General features: G+C 37.7%; 1 protein-coding gene across 1 annotated transcript; it reads left to right on the top strand.

Annotated features, from left to right (window-relative positions):
* Nucleotides 1-14,246: 14,246 nt before the first annotated feature.
* On the top strand, nucleotides 14,247-14,984 carry LOC142608907 (uncharacterized). Its single transcript, XM_075780563.1, has one exon. The coding sequence runs from the start codon at nucleotides 14,247-14,249 to the stop codon at nucleotides 14,982-14,984; it is 738 nt and encodes a 245-aa protein (XP_075636678.1).
* The last annotated feature ends 2,373 nt before the right edge of the window (nucleotides 14,985-17,357 follow it).

Here is a 17,357-nt window from a genome sequence, read left to right as displayed (position 1 = left end):
TTTAGACATTATCAATATTAAAAAATTATTCATTCCATGTACATTATAGCTAAATTAAATAAAGTATAATCTCAATAGTAAAGACATGGTGTAGTTGTAATTAAGTATGTTCTATGTAATTACCAGTTGTTCTAGTTAATGCGCCCGTTAGACATGCCAATATGGGTCAGAATTTTCTGACCTGACTCGACCCGAAAAATACCTGACCCGAACCTCATTTTTTGACCCGAAGCAAAAACCGGCTGACCAATGACCCAACCCGATTTTTTGTGGGTCAACCCAACCCAATTCGAATAACCCGTGACTCGACCCGTTAAAAAAATTCGCTAAAACAATATTTAAATTATGTACTGATACTAGGTGCATAAAGCACCTAAATACTTCATATAATCATATAAAATTATAAACTAATAAAATATTGAATCAATTGTCATGTCATGACAATTGACAACTCACAAGCACAGCACCTTACACCAACAGGTCCATCCGTCCAACACATTACACAATGACAACATTGACAAGGCTTTGGCTGTCTCACAACCATTCAAAAAAAAAATCGCATTCAATGGCCATTGTTCAATGCTTGCTAGCGCCTAGCTGTAGTCCATTTCGGATTTTCCAAAGCCAAACAAAGACACAAAATGACAAAATTCACAATACAAGTTTACAAACCTGAGCTAAAAGTTCCTCTTCCTCAGTTCAGTACTTCAGCTTTGAGTAGATTGAGATTAAGGTGTAATTTTTATAAAATATTTACTTATTCTTCTTTACTTAATATGTCATGTTTATTTTTAAATCTTTTTTTGTTTAGTTTTTTTTTCTAAGTAATCTAACTTTGCTATTATTTTAAATGCAACAAGAACATGTGCACTTAAGAAGACCGATAACTTGCTACTTTGCTGGTTTACTTGTTTTGTTTGTTTTAAGATCTATCTCTTTTTGAAGATGTAAACTTGTAATTATATGCATTTTGACAGTGAACTATTAACATTGAAGACTTTTTTGCATCATGAATTTATGACTATAAATAATTTTTGTTATGCTCAAAACTATCAGAATTGGAAGAATATTAACAAGTGGCATTAAGTGCAATTCATTTGCTTAATTGGTTTTATTCATTCTCTCTAAACAGATTATCATTGATTTGTTTTGTAATTGAAAAAAAAAAAAAAAAAAAACTTGTTTGAAAAATATGGGTCAACCCAACCCGACCTGCATCCCGATTGACCGGTTTAAAAATGACCTGTTTTGACCTGTGACTCGTTTAACTCGTGACATGTTTGACTCGCAAACCCGATTGACCCGAATCGACCCGACCTGCCCATTTTGCCATGTCCAGCGCCCGCAGCCTGCACCTCCATACTAGAAGAACTTTGGGCGAGAGGATTTGCTTCAGGAGGTGTTTCTGTAGATTAAACCGTAGATTGGACCACCCGGATAGATGCCTCACCTCGCGAGCGTGTAAGTCGTCCTGGTGCCATCTGTAACTAACAAACATAAATATAATGGAAAAACAAAGTTATTACGAATAATGGAACAGCAAAGTTATTATCATCTATTGTACCCTATGGAACATCTATTGTACCTTATGGATTAAAGAGTTAGATGACTCATCATCATTGTCATCGTCACCAATAGGTGGTACATAATCATCATCTACCACAACACTAGCTCTACTTTTTTTTTCCTTTTGCACAATTGGACTAAGTAGAATCCTTTAGAGAAGTTGAGATGTGCTTCAATCCCAAAACATCAATTCTCTCTTGGTTTTGCCTCATTTTATCTAATCTTGCCATCTCATACCTCGGTATATTATGAGTATATTTGGCCTTTTTGGACATTTTTTGAAACTATATATTGACATGAAAGATAGGTATCATTGCTACTAATTTAACATCATAGTCCACACCATTATCCATATCAAGCAATTCACAAGTACAAAATTTGAACACAATTGCTACTAACTAAACACAACAAATGGCCACATCAATATCCATATCAAGTTCGTCGATAAGTACAAAACATCTTAATAACAATTACTACTAACTTTACATATCATAGTCCACACTATTATCCACATTAAGCAATTCACAAGTGCAACATTTGAACACAATTGCTACTAACTCAACACAACAAATGACCACATCAATATCCATATCAAGTTCATCGATAAGTACAAAACATCTTAATAATAATTACTACTGACTTTGCATATCATAGTCCACACCATTATCTACATCAAGCAATGCACAAATGCAAAATTTGAACACAATTGCTACTAACTCAACACAACAAATGACCACATCAATATCCATATCAAGTTTGTCGATAAGTATAAAACATCTCAATAACAATTACTACTAACTTTACATATCATAGTCCACACCATTATCCACATTAAGCAATTCACAAGTGCAAAATTTTAACAAAATTGCTACTAACTCAACACAACAAATGACCACATCAATATCTATATCAAGTTCAAGAGAAGCACAAAACTTTAAAACAATTGCTACCTAGACAAGCATAAAACTTTAAGACAACATCAAGTCATGGTCTTCATTTTGAACTCTACATATCATAATCCATATCAAGATCAACATCAGGTATGTTATGGTCTTCATTTTGATTAGCATCTCTTGAAGTTCCACCTTCAAGAACAACCTCAGTTTCAACACCACCCATACAATACTCAATAATATTGTCCTCAACATTAATAGAGACAACATCAACAATCGCTTCTTGTTGGAATGCATCACTATCTTCTGTATTATCATTGGATTCTCCACTCTCGACTTCCGGGACATCAATTACTCCCCTATGCTGGATGGATTGCACAATTTTCCAAGGTTCACCCAATTTGGTATCTTGAACGTAGAAAACTTGTCTCGCTTGACTAGGAAGTATAAAAGAGTCATTTTTATACTACCGACTTATAACATCAATGCTTGTGCAATGTGCATCTGATCTTATCGTTCTCCTTCGACCATTGGTACCAGTATTATACCATTTACATTGGAACAAAACAACTTTATGGCGAAACACATACTATTATTCCCAAATTTTGCACACATGACCATAGAAGTTGTGCATTTCTCCCTCATGGCCCCCTTCGGTACATACACCACTGTTTTGGGTTACACAACGATTGTCTAGGTCCCTTGTATGGAACTTTACACTATTGACCATACAAACTGTGTACTCCTTCACATGCGGATTAGGACTATTTGCTAATGACCATAACTGTTTAGTAGCTTCTGGTAACTCGTTAACTTTCAATCTATTAATCTATAATAACATACAACAAGTGATATTAATTAGTAATAAGCAATGACGAAACTATTTAAATGTTTAATTTTTATTAGTATGTGATTAAATGTTTAAATTTCAAATGTCTTACATGTTCTCTGAACCATTTTGGGAAACTCTTGTCGTTAGATTTGAGTTATGGCTTCTCTAGTAGGATTATTCAATGTGCTTTTGTGTTCACTGTTAAAAATAAGATGATTTGTTTTCAGCTAAGCATTGCAGATAATATTCAAAACTTAATCAAACAATACATGCATATGAAATTACATACTTTAAATAAGACCCTAGCTCAGGATTCTTGTACAATAAGTACCAATGAGCAGTACCAAGCAATGCACGAGACAAGTTGTTATCATTCCGCCTACCACCTGTAGGTCGGGCAGTTTGTGAAAACTATCAATCTTTCGCTAGATTCACCAAAATCTTCATTTCTTTCTCTTTGATTATGAACAATTTCGATCCCATCAATATACAAGGACCAGTTGTTAATACATTCTTTGAGAATGTAAGCCTCTGCAATCGAACCTTCTAGTCGAGCTTGGTTGGAAACGTATCTTTTCAATTTTCCAAGGTACCTACGAGGAAAATAAATTTGGAGTATGTGATTTTATACCACATGGGAAATATGCAATTGATGAATGCATCAAAGGATCTAATTGCATTTCAATTAGGTACATCCACCGATATTGTACTAGGCCTCCTAAAGTTGCTTCTCAAGACAAGTGAATAGCAAGGTCGACCATAACATCAAAGAATGCTGGAGGAAAGAACCTCTCAAGCTTGCATAATATAAGAACTATACGTTCTTCTAGTTTCTCCAATTTACTCCACTTTAGGATCCTTGAGTATAAGTCTTAGAAGAAGCTGCCTAACTCAAACAGTACAACACTAATGTCTTTATGTACAAATCCTTACAACCTAATTGGAAGAATTCGTTGTAGTAACATATGACAGTCGTGGCTTTTCAAACCAGATAATCTACCATTTTTTGCATTCACTAACCTTGATATGTTGGCTGCGTAGCCATCCGAATACTTGACTAATTTCAAAAAGTCATAGAAACCATCCCTTTCATTTGGGCCTAATGAAAAGAAAGCCAAATGCTTGTCATATGATCCATCAGGACGTTGTTTCAAATGCAACGTGTGCCTAAAGTTCATATTTTACAAGTTTATCCGTGCCTTGTCAGTGTCCTTGTTTTTCCCCTCAATGCTTAACAAAGTACTGTAAGTACTCGCATTAATGTTCTTCTCCACATGCATGACATCAATGTTGTGCTTAAATTTCTTATTTTTCCTGTATGGAAGCTTGTACAAATTACTTACCTTTGACCAATTTAGCTCCCCAATGAGTTTTCTCTTCTTGTTACTTGGATGCTATTCTAAAATTATATTTGACATTCTACCTAGCTGTTCTTGTATCTTTCCCACAGGTAACTCAAAAGATCTCTTCCCTTTCTCCGATAAACTATTATGCAACCGACTATGTCTCCAACGATGTTCCATAGGCAAAAAAGCTCGATGGTTAATGAATCCAATTTTACTTTCCAAAACTTCTGAATATGGTTCCTCGTTGCAAGTGTAACAAGAATGATAACCCTTTTTCCTCCACCTAGACACGTTACCAAATCCAAGATAGTCATGTATTGTCCACAACAAAGTTGCACACATCTGAAAATGCTCTTTACTATAGGCATCATAAATTTTTACACCTTCTTCCCACAACTCCTTCAACTTGTCAACCAATGGTTTTAAGTAAATATCAATCTCATTTCTCGGTTTATGGGGACCAGGAATAAGCAAGGACAATATAAAATATGGCTCCTTCATAACCAACCAAGGCGGTAGGTTATAGAGGATAAGTATGATAGGCCACATACTATAGTTGTTATTCATATTCCCAAAAGGGTTAAATCAATCTGTAGCTAACCCCAACCTTACATTGCGAGGTTCGAGGGCAAAATCAGGATGCTACAAATTAAACTCCTTCCACTCCTCACTATCAGCTGGATGCCTCATAATCCCATCATCCATAACAGCAAAACGGCATAACAATAGTGATAGGCCAAAAATGTATTGACCCCTTGTGATGGATTAAGTTGATTAATTAGTCAAATTTAATTAATTAATCAATTTAACATGCAAACGTGTGGTAACACAAAAAAATCACCAATAAACTAAAGTGCAGCGGAAAATAAATTGAAACTGTGATTTGTTTACGAATGGGGAAAACCTCCAAGGCAAAAACCCCACCGGGTGATTTTAAGATCACCACTTCCTAGAATCCACTATTATCAAAACAAGCGGTTACAAGTAAAGGAATCCCAGTTCCTTATACCAACCTACAGTTGAACTCTTACCCAATACCCAATTGGACTTGTTCTATAGTAACAATCTCTCCTTTTGATGCATGGCTCCTAGTACGTGACTAACCAATTGCGCGGAACCCAGTACACAGCTTATTCCTTTACACGAATTCCAGTACATGACTAACTCCACAGCATTCCTTTGATTGTTGTAGTTGATTTGCAGCAGCTTCACATAGAAACACTAATAAGATCTTCAATATTGGTGCAAGAGACTTTGTTTGGTTACAGAACCCAAAGGCGTACAAGAAACGCAGCAAGAACTCTTTCTTCTGTATGAGGAGGCTAGGGTTTCAAAAAGAAAACCTTATGAAAGTTTTTTTTAGGGTTAGGTTTTTCTTTTTCCACCTCCTTTAAATAGGAGTTTAATGGGCTCTCCTATTTTAAATAGATTTACACAAACCTTGGGCTTTCCTAGTCCAATAAGAATTATATAAACCCATAAACAAATAGCCTTTTAGAATAAAAACTTTGTTGGCTATAGACTGAATCCCGTAAGCTCGATAGATCGAGACATCTGTCAAATTTTAATGAATCTTGACAAATCGAGCTTCTGTCGAGGAGGTATCGAGACCTATAGATTGCACTTTTCTTGAGCAGTTCTTGAGTAATCTTCATGTCTTCAATTTAATCACTTGTAATGATCATCTTAATCAAAGGATATGTCAGTTCTTGAGTAATCACTTGCACTTTTCAGTTCTTGAGTAATCTTACGTTTTGTCAAAGGATATGTCAATTACATAAAAATATGTCCCTAACAAATAGTTTTTGTTATTAATCAAAGTTAGTCAGGCTGTAGATTTTTTTTTTCTTTCGACAACCTAGCCGTGGAGGTGGAAGAGCCGGGGAGGAGAGAGAGAAACGTGCAAAGAGAAAGAGAGAGAGAGAGATGTGCAATGGAGAGAGAAAGAGTTAGATGTATAAATAAGAAATAATAAATGAAATCAATTAGAATATTAGCATTAATAAATGTTTTTTTTTACCATTAGATTTACTTAAATGCAATAACTTAAAAAATGTGTAACTTTTTAGAGTTGCTTAAAACACCATAAAGAGAATTTATGATGTGACAAGTTGCCATAAGAAAATGCGCTTATGAGATAAGCGCATTTTCTCACTTTCAGCTCATAAGCGCATTTTCTTATGGCAACTTGTCACATCATAAATTCTCTTTATGGTGTTTTAAGCAACTCAATGACTATAATAATTTGGATTGAGATTAAATGTAATTACTCTCAATGATTGAGATTGTGAGTTAAAAAAGCAACTTTCAGCTCATAAGCGCATTTTCTTATGGCAACTTGTCACATCATAAATTCTCTTTATGGTGTTTTAAGCAACTCAATGACTATAATAATTTGGATTGAGATTAAATGCAATTACTCTCAATGATTGAGATTGTGAGTTAAAAAAGCAACTTTCAACATCAATTTGTTAATAATAATATTAAAAAGTTATAAAAGCGAGATAGTGAAGAAGAAATTTTTATTTTTTAGAGAAATGAGGGTAATTGCACCTCTAATCCAATAATTTATATCATCTTTTCAACAACAAATATTATATCATATATCAAGTAACAAATATTTTTCTTATAAAAAAAAAGTAACAAATATATTTTTGAACTTAAAAGCAAATTTTACATTTTATCGTTATTTAGATGTTGGATCCACGCATGAATCCCACAAGTAACAACAAATAAGAGAGTCCAAATTTTTAACATTTTTATTGTTGGCCTCGATTTATTAATTGAGGATATGAATTCATTCCCATATATGAACAGGTCCATAATATATTGCCCACAATCCGAGCTAGATGATTTGTGGGAGTCTGGAAATCACTCTCTTTTTGTTTGTCCCTTTTTCGTTTCCTTTGATTTGGGAACTATATTTGTCTCCAAATAGTTTAACATGAAGTGGGTTCAAATTCAATGGTCGCGGTGCCATGGGAAGTTTTCCTCCGAACCTTTAAAAATATTCTAGCAGCAAAATAACCTCCAAATTTTTGTACCTTTTTTTGGACAAATTTTAGCTACAAAATTGGTTGTAACTTAACGCTAAAACCTTACTCAATATTTTTTTATTGGAGATGAATTTTGACAAAACCACCATTAGATTACATCTTCTATTTATATCATCCATGCTTGCAAAATCTGTAGAAAATTAAAAAGCAACAACTATGTCATCAATAAATTGTTTAAATTGTACGTTTTTGTATTTTAAAATTGTGCATAAAATATATATTTATAAGTTATATGGTAAATAATATCTGATTAATACAAAATTTGACATATGTATTAAGAGTGTAAAGAACATGCAATTCAACGATCAGATTTTCAAAATATGTATTAATGTTTATTTTAATAAGTAAGGTTGTAACCTTAAGCTACAACCAATGTTGTACGCTTCTAATAATTGTGTTCTTTATCATTAGATCAAGACATCAATTGGTTTTTTGTGTAAGTGGGGATTAAACTGCAGATCTCTTATTCAATCATAAAAAACTTTACTAATTGAGCAAACTAGAACCCATAGAAATTTATATACCTTAATCTTTCACTCATTTCTCAAGATAAATTAATAAATAGATTATTAACCCTATTCTTCAAGTTATCCCAAATTTGTCTCTTTTTTTTTCCCTCACAAATTTTTTTTAAAAAAAATCTTGAAATTGTGCTACAACAATAATGTAGCTTTAAAAATTTTTGATGGTTGTATCAATTATAGTTTATGTGTGTAGGTTGCGATTAGCTCAAATAAGGTCTTTCCAAAAACCTAATATTGAACCTAATCTACAATAGGGAAGATGAATTTAAAAAATAAAGAGAGCCACTTCACATTAAGGGCGCATTTGTATAAACTATTAAAAAAAAACTATGTTTTGAGTTTAAAATGAGTGTTTGTAAAAAAAAATATATGAAAAGTTGTAGCGCTCTTATAATCTCTCAAAACGTCTAACCAAATTAAGCCTATGTAGTACTTAGGCGCACAATAAGCTTCAAATGCAAAATAAGCGTTTTTATGCAAATAGGGAGGACAAAAATTCGACGTCCTACTTGCCTCATAATGTCCTATTCTGTCCCATGCTGAATTTATGATCAAATCTTTTTTATACGTTTATATGTTTCCCCTCTCTCATTAATGTCAAAACTAGGTTGTTCATCAAAAAAAAAAAAAATTAATGTCAAAACTAGGGGCGGCACCAAGTACTAATGAGGGTGGTCATAGGACCACCCTGAAATTGTTTTTTAATATACCTTAAAAAATTTGAGTTTTACATTAATATGGGTCTTTTGACCATCCAAAAAAAAAAAAATTAAACACCTTAATAAAAATTGAGCCCATTAAAAATAAAATTCAACCTCTCCAAAATTTTGGTCCTTAAATGTTAAACAAAAAAATTGCAAGAAATGCAATATTCACAATATTTTTGTAACAAATCCTAAATAGCAAGTTGTTACTAGTAAAAATAATAATAATTTTAGTGAAAAATTCAAATTAGAACCAGTAAAAACGTAAAATCTAGGTTTTGTTGTGAAAATGTTCCAAAAATGTTACGAAGATAACACTTCTTAAAAATTGTCCAAACAAACAAATTAGCCTAAAAGCCAAAATCAAACATTTAATTTTGATTTTTTTTTAAGTTGTGTTTTCAAATGGCATTTTTTAAAATCACTATGTTTTTATATATAAAAAATGCTCACTTTTTAAATAGCTAGTATGTTGGATTTATGTGATATATTTTTTCAGAAAGATAATGCATTTTGTTTATATCAGTACTTATTTAGGCAATATGTTAGTAATTGGATGGGAGATCAATAGTTTAATAATTGTTTAGTTGTGTATATTGAAAAAGATATACTCCCTCCGTCACACTATGAGAAAATTCTTAGGTACTCCCGGAGTATAGTGAAATGGTGCTCCCTCCTCTCACATTCATGGTGGACTCCATCATGAATTTAATGAGCGGACCCCACCATGAATGTGAGAGGAGGGAGCGCCATTCTCCGTGCTCTGAGAGTATCTAAGAATTATTTGTCCTGTTTGAAAAGTCAAATTTTTTAAGGAAACATCATTTATTATCTTGTATGCCTTATAAAAATGTATAAGTTTACAAAATAACCCTTAAATAAATTTATCAGTTTTTTTTAAAAAAAGTTATTCTTAATGTGGCAACTGAAAATGTGCCCCAATTAGATTGATTTTTTTTTTTTTATATTAGTTAGTTTTCTTTTCAAATAGATTTGAAAATAAAGTAGGGATATAATAGGAACATTAGTAAACTAATAAATTTTATTTTTAGAAACAGGACAATATTTTGAAACATTCTAAAATGGAATATAGGACAAACAAAGTGAGATGGAGAGAGTAGCTAATAACAATAATAGTGAAACTATCATATCACACAATGATTTCAAAATATAAAAACTTGTGAAAGGAAATTTTAAAACTTTATGCATTTGCATATGTTTTTATTTTGTAATGTTAATATATTCAAGTTTTATTGTTATTAAATTTTTTTAATTTAATTGTTTTTAATGACCACCTGAAAAGAATTTCTCGAGCTGCCGGTGATCAAAACCTACCCACTCCAACTCCAACTTGTGCAGGTTTTTCCCTCCTCACAAAAAGGACAGAACAAGACCAGGGCATATATCCTTAATCCAACCCTGAGCCTTGTTGCGGCCCCTACATGCAACACAAATGGGGCACCAAAATATTCAACCTCAGTTAGTTACGATATTATTCAAAATTTTTATTTTCTGAGTAAACGATATCATTCAGCTTATTACCTTGAGTGAGAAGTTTTTTTAATCTTAACGAGGTTAGCTATTAGTTGGTTTCTCCTCATACTGTAAATCTAGAAATTAGCTTTTATATGTACCATCTATCCAGGTTGAATTTATATAAACACACTTCATTTGTTATTCACTCATCTCGTATACAACTTATTTTCTTTTCTTTTTTTTCTTATACAACTTATTTTATTTCAATTTGTAATAAGTAGTGTGAAGTCAATTCTACTGGCCAAGTCCTTAGATGAAATGTCCCCTCAGTTCATCAGCTCCCAAACCAGACAGTTTCACATCTCCGTCATATTAATATAATAACAAAATAAAATAAAAACCTTTTTTTGGTTAATATGGTACCCCTGACACCAGTTATGTACATAACACTTGTAGTTATATACTTATATTATTGTAAGGGTTGAAGGTTGAAATTCATCATAAACTATGAGCTATTTATACTTCACAGTCCAAATTATACAAGCTTATAATAATTTTCAACCTAATTAATTATAACTAACCCTAAAATTGCACCCATAATATGATTGCTAGTTAAATCACTGAGACCATAAAAAATTAAGGTTAAATTATAAATTTCTCTCTTTAATTTTATTTAAAATTCAATTCAATTTTATAAATTCAATTTTGTCCAATTCAGTCTAGGGATGGCAACAGAGCGGAGTGGGGTTAGATCATTGTTGACTCATTCTACCCCCACACCCACACCTGTTACAATTTTTTTTTTTTAATAAAACCTGTTAAATAGATAACATAAAATCAAACTAATTTTTACCAAGAAATTAATAATATAATCCAAATTATCTAATAAGACAATATTAGAATATAATATTATATGTGGTACACTTATGCAAATAAGTGTCCATAATTTAACCCAAAAAAAAACTCTCCATAATTCAGTCATTTAACTTTTAACTTTATTTAATTCAGGCAACATGTTCACTTCTATAGTTCTATTAGAGAATTGATGTTAAGCGTCCCAAAATGATATTATTTTATTTTTCTTTTGAAAATTTTAAATTAAAAAATGAAACTAGTTAAAATATAATTTTTTTTTCACTTAAAAACTCCATAAAATGAATAAAAGATAAAATCTCCTCAAAAAATGAAATTTGTTCAAAATACATAAATTCAACCAATTCAAAATTCAAAATTTATATCAATACAAGTTTTATTCGGCTAAAAAAGCCAATCCAAATGAGATTCGGGATTAAACCAAAACACTTTACCAACAAAATTTCTACTCAAAAGTTTCCAAAAAATCAACTATATACATTCAACCACTAAATCAAAAAACTTTACCAACAAAATTTCTACTCCAAATTTTCCAAAAAATCAACTATATACATTCAACCAAATTTCTATCAATCTCAATACACAATTTAATTCAACCAAATACACAACCAAAAATCCATCACTTTCTCATCAATCAAAACCTTTCATTACTTTCCTAGCAACCGAACAACTTCCTAATCATTTGTTGACGCCAGCCCGAGCATAAGACTTACTTATGAAGCCCGATTCACCAACATTAGATCCATCAGAAGCACACGAGTTTCAATTACGTGAGAAATGGAAATAGAGGTTATAGAAAGGAGCTAAGCACTCCCGAAGAAAACCAGAGATACTCTTCAGCTTCAGCTTTAAGGGCTCAGTTCAAGCACAACGCGACGATTGGATCTACTACAACTCTTACTACGTACGTTTGCAGCAACTCTCAATTCGGTTATGTTCCTCCCTTCACACACTCCTCTTGTATGTCTATTGTACGGGCGCCACCCTCCTTCAAGCCCACTTACTCAGAGGCCCACGAATGTAATAACACGTGTGAGAGCCTAACACTGATCACGTGTGAAAGCAATCATGGCTTGGCCGGCGAGTGTGGAGTCTCGCGCGGCATCACTTAGGGGATACAGCATCTGAGCAGGTTGTACTCAGAACGCATGGCAGCACTTAGGGGATGCCACCGCCGAGCAGAGAACCTACTAGCGAAGTGGGTTCCAACGCTACTGTCATCTTCTCCCACCCATCACCAAACATCCACTTAAGTGAAATGGTATTGGACATTTCCTTCCATTGCCTAGGGAATGCCCCTGTCGAGCATAAACTCTAGCGGTAGAGCTAGTTTCAATGCCACTGCCGCCCTTCCCACTCAAGATCAGACATCCACTTAGGAGAAGCAATATTGGACCTCTCCTTCCATTCACCAGGGGAATGATCATGATCATTCCACTAACTATGGCTATAAATAAGCAAGAAGGATTCAGTTGGAGGGGTTGGCAATTCCGGAGAGAAAGATGAGAGAGAGAGAGAGGAAGAGAGATCAGTCACCCTGGAGAAGAGGGAAAGTGATAGTGAAAATCAAGAAAGCTGGGTACTGGATCGGCCGAGCATAGCATCACCCGTTGTAGGAAATCCAAAATCCCACCATATAAATAGATAGTGAGCCCAAATACATCTTAGGCCCAACAACCATATTTGGGAGCGCACAATCGGCGCTGTCTATGGGTATCTCCTACGTAGCTGTGGTACTATCTAGGCACACACGGGAGAATGCCTGGCAGCAGACAAGGAAGCCATGTAGAAAGCGGCTTTGGAGGGTCGTCGCAGGGGTCTCCATGGCGAGAAAGGAGGCAAAAAAGGCAGGAGGACAGAAGACATGAGGAAGTATAGAAACCGGGGCCCGGAGAAGGGTCGTACCAAACCTTCCGAACAATGTCTGACACCTCAGGCTGCAGCCGCCTCGACAAGAGGGACCAGGAGCTTGAGCAGAGGGATCGAGAACTCGAGCGCCTGCATAGGGCGGTAAGGGATTTAGAGTTGCAAGCGCGGGGCAGACGCAAGAGAAAGGACCATGAGGAACGAAAGGAAAGGTCGGCCAGTGTGGGGAATCACCATGCGGCAAGATCCCACCAATCCGGGTCCCGTCGACATCGCAAGCGTTCGCGAGAGTATGCGGACCATGAATTGACTTCCCCGGATGAGGGGCGACCTCGAAATGTGGCCATGGATGCCATGAGTAGGGCATTACGCCAAGCTGCCTGGTCTCCATTCTTAAAAGACATTGAAAGCACACCAATGCCGAGCAGGTTCACGTGGCCTCCGTTCAACTCCTACACTGGAAGGACAGACCCAATGGAACATGTGTGTCACTATATTCAAATGATGTCTTTACATGCCCATAACGAGGCCTTGATGTGTAAGGTTTTCCCCTTGAGCCTCGGTCCAACCACTTTGAGGAAGCTCAACGGATTGAAGAAAGGTTCGGTCCATAGTTTCTCGGAACTGATCCAGGAGTTCGGAGTGCGGTTCGTGACTTGCAGCCGGGTTCCCCAGTCCGTAGATGCGTTACTGTCGATGAAAATGGGGGCTGGGGAAACCCTTCGCAACTACGCCAAACAGTACCGAGAATTGTACAATGAGATCGGTGGGGGCAATGAAAAGATCGCGGCAAGCACCTTTCGGATAGGGTTACCCGAAGAGTCCGGGCTGAAAGAATCATTGACTCTGAGGCCTCCCGAGGATATGAGGCAGTTGATGAGGCGTATCGAGGAGTACAAGTGCTTGAAAGATGATCAGCTGCAGACCAAAGGGAAGGCCCCAATCATCAATTATCCTCGAAACACTAGCTTCAACCCCAGACACAGGAAGGATTTGAGAATTTAAGAGCCCGGCCTGGTGATTATGGGAGTTAATGCAGTGTTTAAGGAGCCCGTGCATAGGATCATTGAAAGGATAAAAAATGAGCCGTATTTTAATAAGCCGAACAAGATGGCGGGCGACCCATCAAGGAGAAACCAGAATTTGTATTGCACCTACCACAGAGATAAAGGGCACACCACCGAGCAGTGCAGAGTATTGAAGGATCACCTGGAGCAGTTGGTGAAGGCAGGACATTTGAAAGAATTTCTGTCGGAGACCGGGAATCAGGAGACCGGGCAGGAAGGTCAGCTGTGTCGAAACCCTCTCCCACCCCCTTTGGGAGTAATAGAAGTCATCCACGCAGTACCGAGGGGCATTAGAGCATCCACAATGAAGGGGGTATTGGCCGTGGTATCAGCAGAAGGTTGCGCAGGCGAGCAATCCCCGGGAAAGAAGCCGAGATACACTAGACAACCCATAGCATTTGACGACGACAACCTGGAAGGCACCACTCAACCGCACTACGATGCTTTAGTAGTCATAGCCCGTGTAAGGGGTTTCATAGTAAAGAGAGTAATGATAGACCAGAGGAGTGGCGCAGATGTAATGTACCCAGACTTGTACAGGGGGCTCGGCCTGAAAAAGGAGGATTTGTCCAAGCATGACACGCCGTTGATGGGATTCGATGGGCACATGGTGACAACAGAAGGGCGGATTTCATTTCCGGTCAACATAGGAGGTAAGGAGGTGATTGTGACATTCATAGTGGTTGCTTCTTTCTCACCATATACGGCAATCCTCGGAAGGCCGTGGATTCATGACATGGGAGCTATACCATCCACATTGCACGTCAAAGTCAAGTTTTGAACCGAAGATGGGATTGCAGTGAAGAAGAAGTCCGGTAAGTGAAGGGTTTGTGTTGATTTCACCGACCTAAACAGAGCATGCCCAAAGGATCCATTCCCGATGCCAAAAATTGATCAACTAGTGGATGCTACATGCGAGCACCCGAGAAGCTTCCTCGATGCTTTTCAGGGTTATCACCAGATTGACTTAGCTGCCGAGGATCAGGAGAAAACGGCATTCATAACACCCGATGCTAACTATCACTACACTGTGATGCCATTCGGATTAAAGAACGCGGGAGCCACTTATCAACGAATGATAACGAGGATGTTTCAGGATAAGATTGGATGTACGGTTAAGGTATACATTGACGACATAGTGATAAAAAGAAAGCAAGAAGGGTAGCACATTGACAACCTTAAGGAGGTGTTTGAGATACTTCGGCGACACCGGCTGCACCTCAACGCCGAGAAGTGTGCTTTCAGAGTAGGGTCCGGCAAGTTCTTGGGTTATTTGATTACCAAACGGGGGATCGAAGTTAACCTTGATTAGATTGAAGCCGTGATGCGTCTCAAACCACCGAGCAATCCGAAAGAGGTTCAAAAATTGACCGGCATGCTGGCTGCTCTCAACCGATTTATTTCCAAGTTTGCTGATCAGTGCCAACCATTTTATCAACTTTTGAAGAAGTGGAAGGGGTTTCAATGAGACATGAAGTGTGACAGAGCCTTCTAAGATCTTAAGGACTACCTTGGGTGGGCACCAACGTTGGCAGCCCCGGAACTAGGAGAAGACCTGTATATGTACCTCTCAGTATCCGAGCACGCAGCTAGCGCCGTGCTATTGAGGGATAGTGGTGCATAACTCCCGGTTTATTACATTAGCAAGACGTTAGTTGACGCCGAGACCAGGTATTTACCACTGGAGAAACTGGTGCTGGCACTCGTGCATTCCACCCGAAAATTGCCCCATTACTTTCAGGCTCACACCGTCCATGTCTTGACCGAGTATCCACTTCAGTCATTATTGAGAAGATCTGACTTTACGGGGAGGATAGCTAAGTGGGGGACTCAGCTAGGTTCTTTTGACATTAGATACAGGCCAAGGAACTCGGTGAAAGGGCACGTACTTGCGGATTTTATTGCCGAGTTCTCACCAAAAAGCACGAATGTAGTCTACCTCGCAGAAGTCAGGCCATGGAAAGTATTTGTGGACGGCGCATCCAATGCGGCGGGAGTGGGGGTTGGAATTGTGGTCATCACCCCGGAGGGCTAAAGCTAGAGCACTCGTTCAGGTTAGGTTTCAGGGCTTCTAATAATGGGGCCGAGTATGAGGCCCTGCTAGCCGAACTTAGAGTTGTCACGGATCTGGGAGCCAAGGAGGTGGAAGTTTACTCGGATTCTCTCCTAGTAGTGAATCAGGTGCAAGGGAATTTCGAGGCCAAAGATACTCGGATGATTGAATATCTGCGGCTGGTAAGCAGACCATGGGTAATTTTTCAAAGGTCAAGATTGAACGGGCAACCTAGGGGCAGAACTAGCACGCTGATTCCTTAGCAACGCTGGCATCATCAATAGCTGACATGGTACCTCGGTTGATCAGGGTGGAGTTAGTGCCGGAACCAAGTATTACCGCTAGGACGCCAGTCACACAGATCATCACAACCGAGAGTTGCTGGATGGACCCTATCATTGAGTTCCTTGCAGAGGGCCAAGCCTCGGAAGATGATAAAGAGGCAGCCAGAGTACGACGGACCGCTACTCGATACTGGTTATCTGCAAATAGGAAGTTATACCGAAGATCATTCGAAGGGCCGTACTTGCAGTGTCTTCGTCCCAATCAGGCCGAAGAGCTTTTAACTGAGCTGGACGAGGGTGTATGCGATAGCCACGTGGGGGGCGTTCGTTGGCTCACCGAGCAATGACTCAAGGGTTTTGGTGGCCGCGGATGAGGAAAGATGCAACCGAGCATGCCCGGAGGTGCGAGCAGTGCCAGATACACGCACCAATGATCTACCAGCCCGCCGAGAACTTAAACCCAGTCAACAGCCCGTGGCCGTTCGCCCGCTGGGGGCTAGACATAATCGGGCCATTCCCCCGAGCACCAGGCAATCGGAGGTTTGTGCTAGTGGCCGTAGACTACTTCACGAAGTGGGCAAAAGCGGAGGCGCTTGCGAACATCCGAGATGTTGATGTCAAGAGGTTCGTATGGAGGAACATTATAACAAGATTTGGGGTGCCAGAGTCTCTTGTCTCAGAAAATGGTCTACAGTTCAACAGCAAGGCGTTCCAAAAGTTTTGCAACAACCTCGGTATTCGGAACCAGTATTCCACGCCAGCATATCTGCAGAGTAACGGCCAGGTAGAAGCAACCAATAAGGCCATCGTGAGTGGA

Source organism: Castanea sativa, chromosome 9 (assembly GCF_040712315.1).
Source record: "Castanea sativa cultivar Marrone di Chiusa Pesio chromosome 9, ASM4071231v1".
NCBI lineage: Eukaryota > Viridiplantae > Streptophyta > Magnoliopsida > Fagales > Fagaceae > Castanea > Castanea sativa.
Note: the sequence above shows the minus strand (reverse complement) of the source record. Positions and strands in the feature narration are given on the sequence as shown.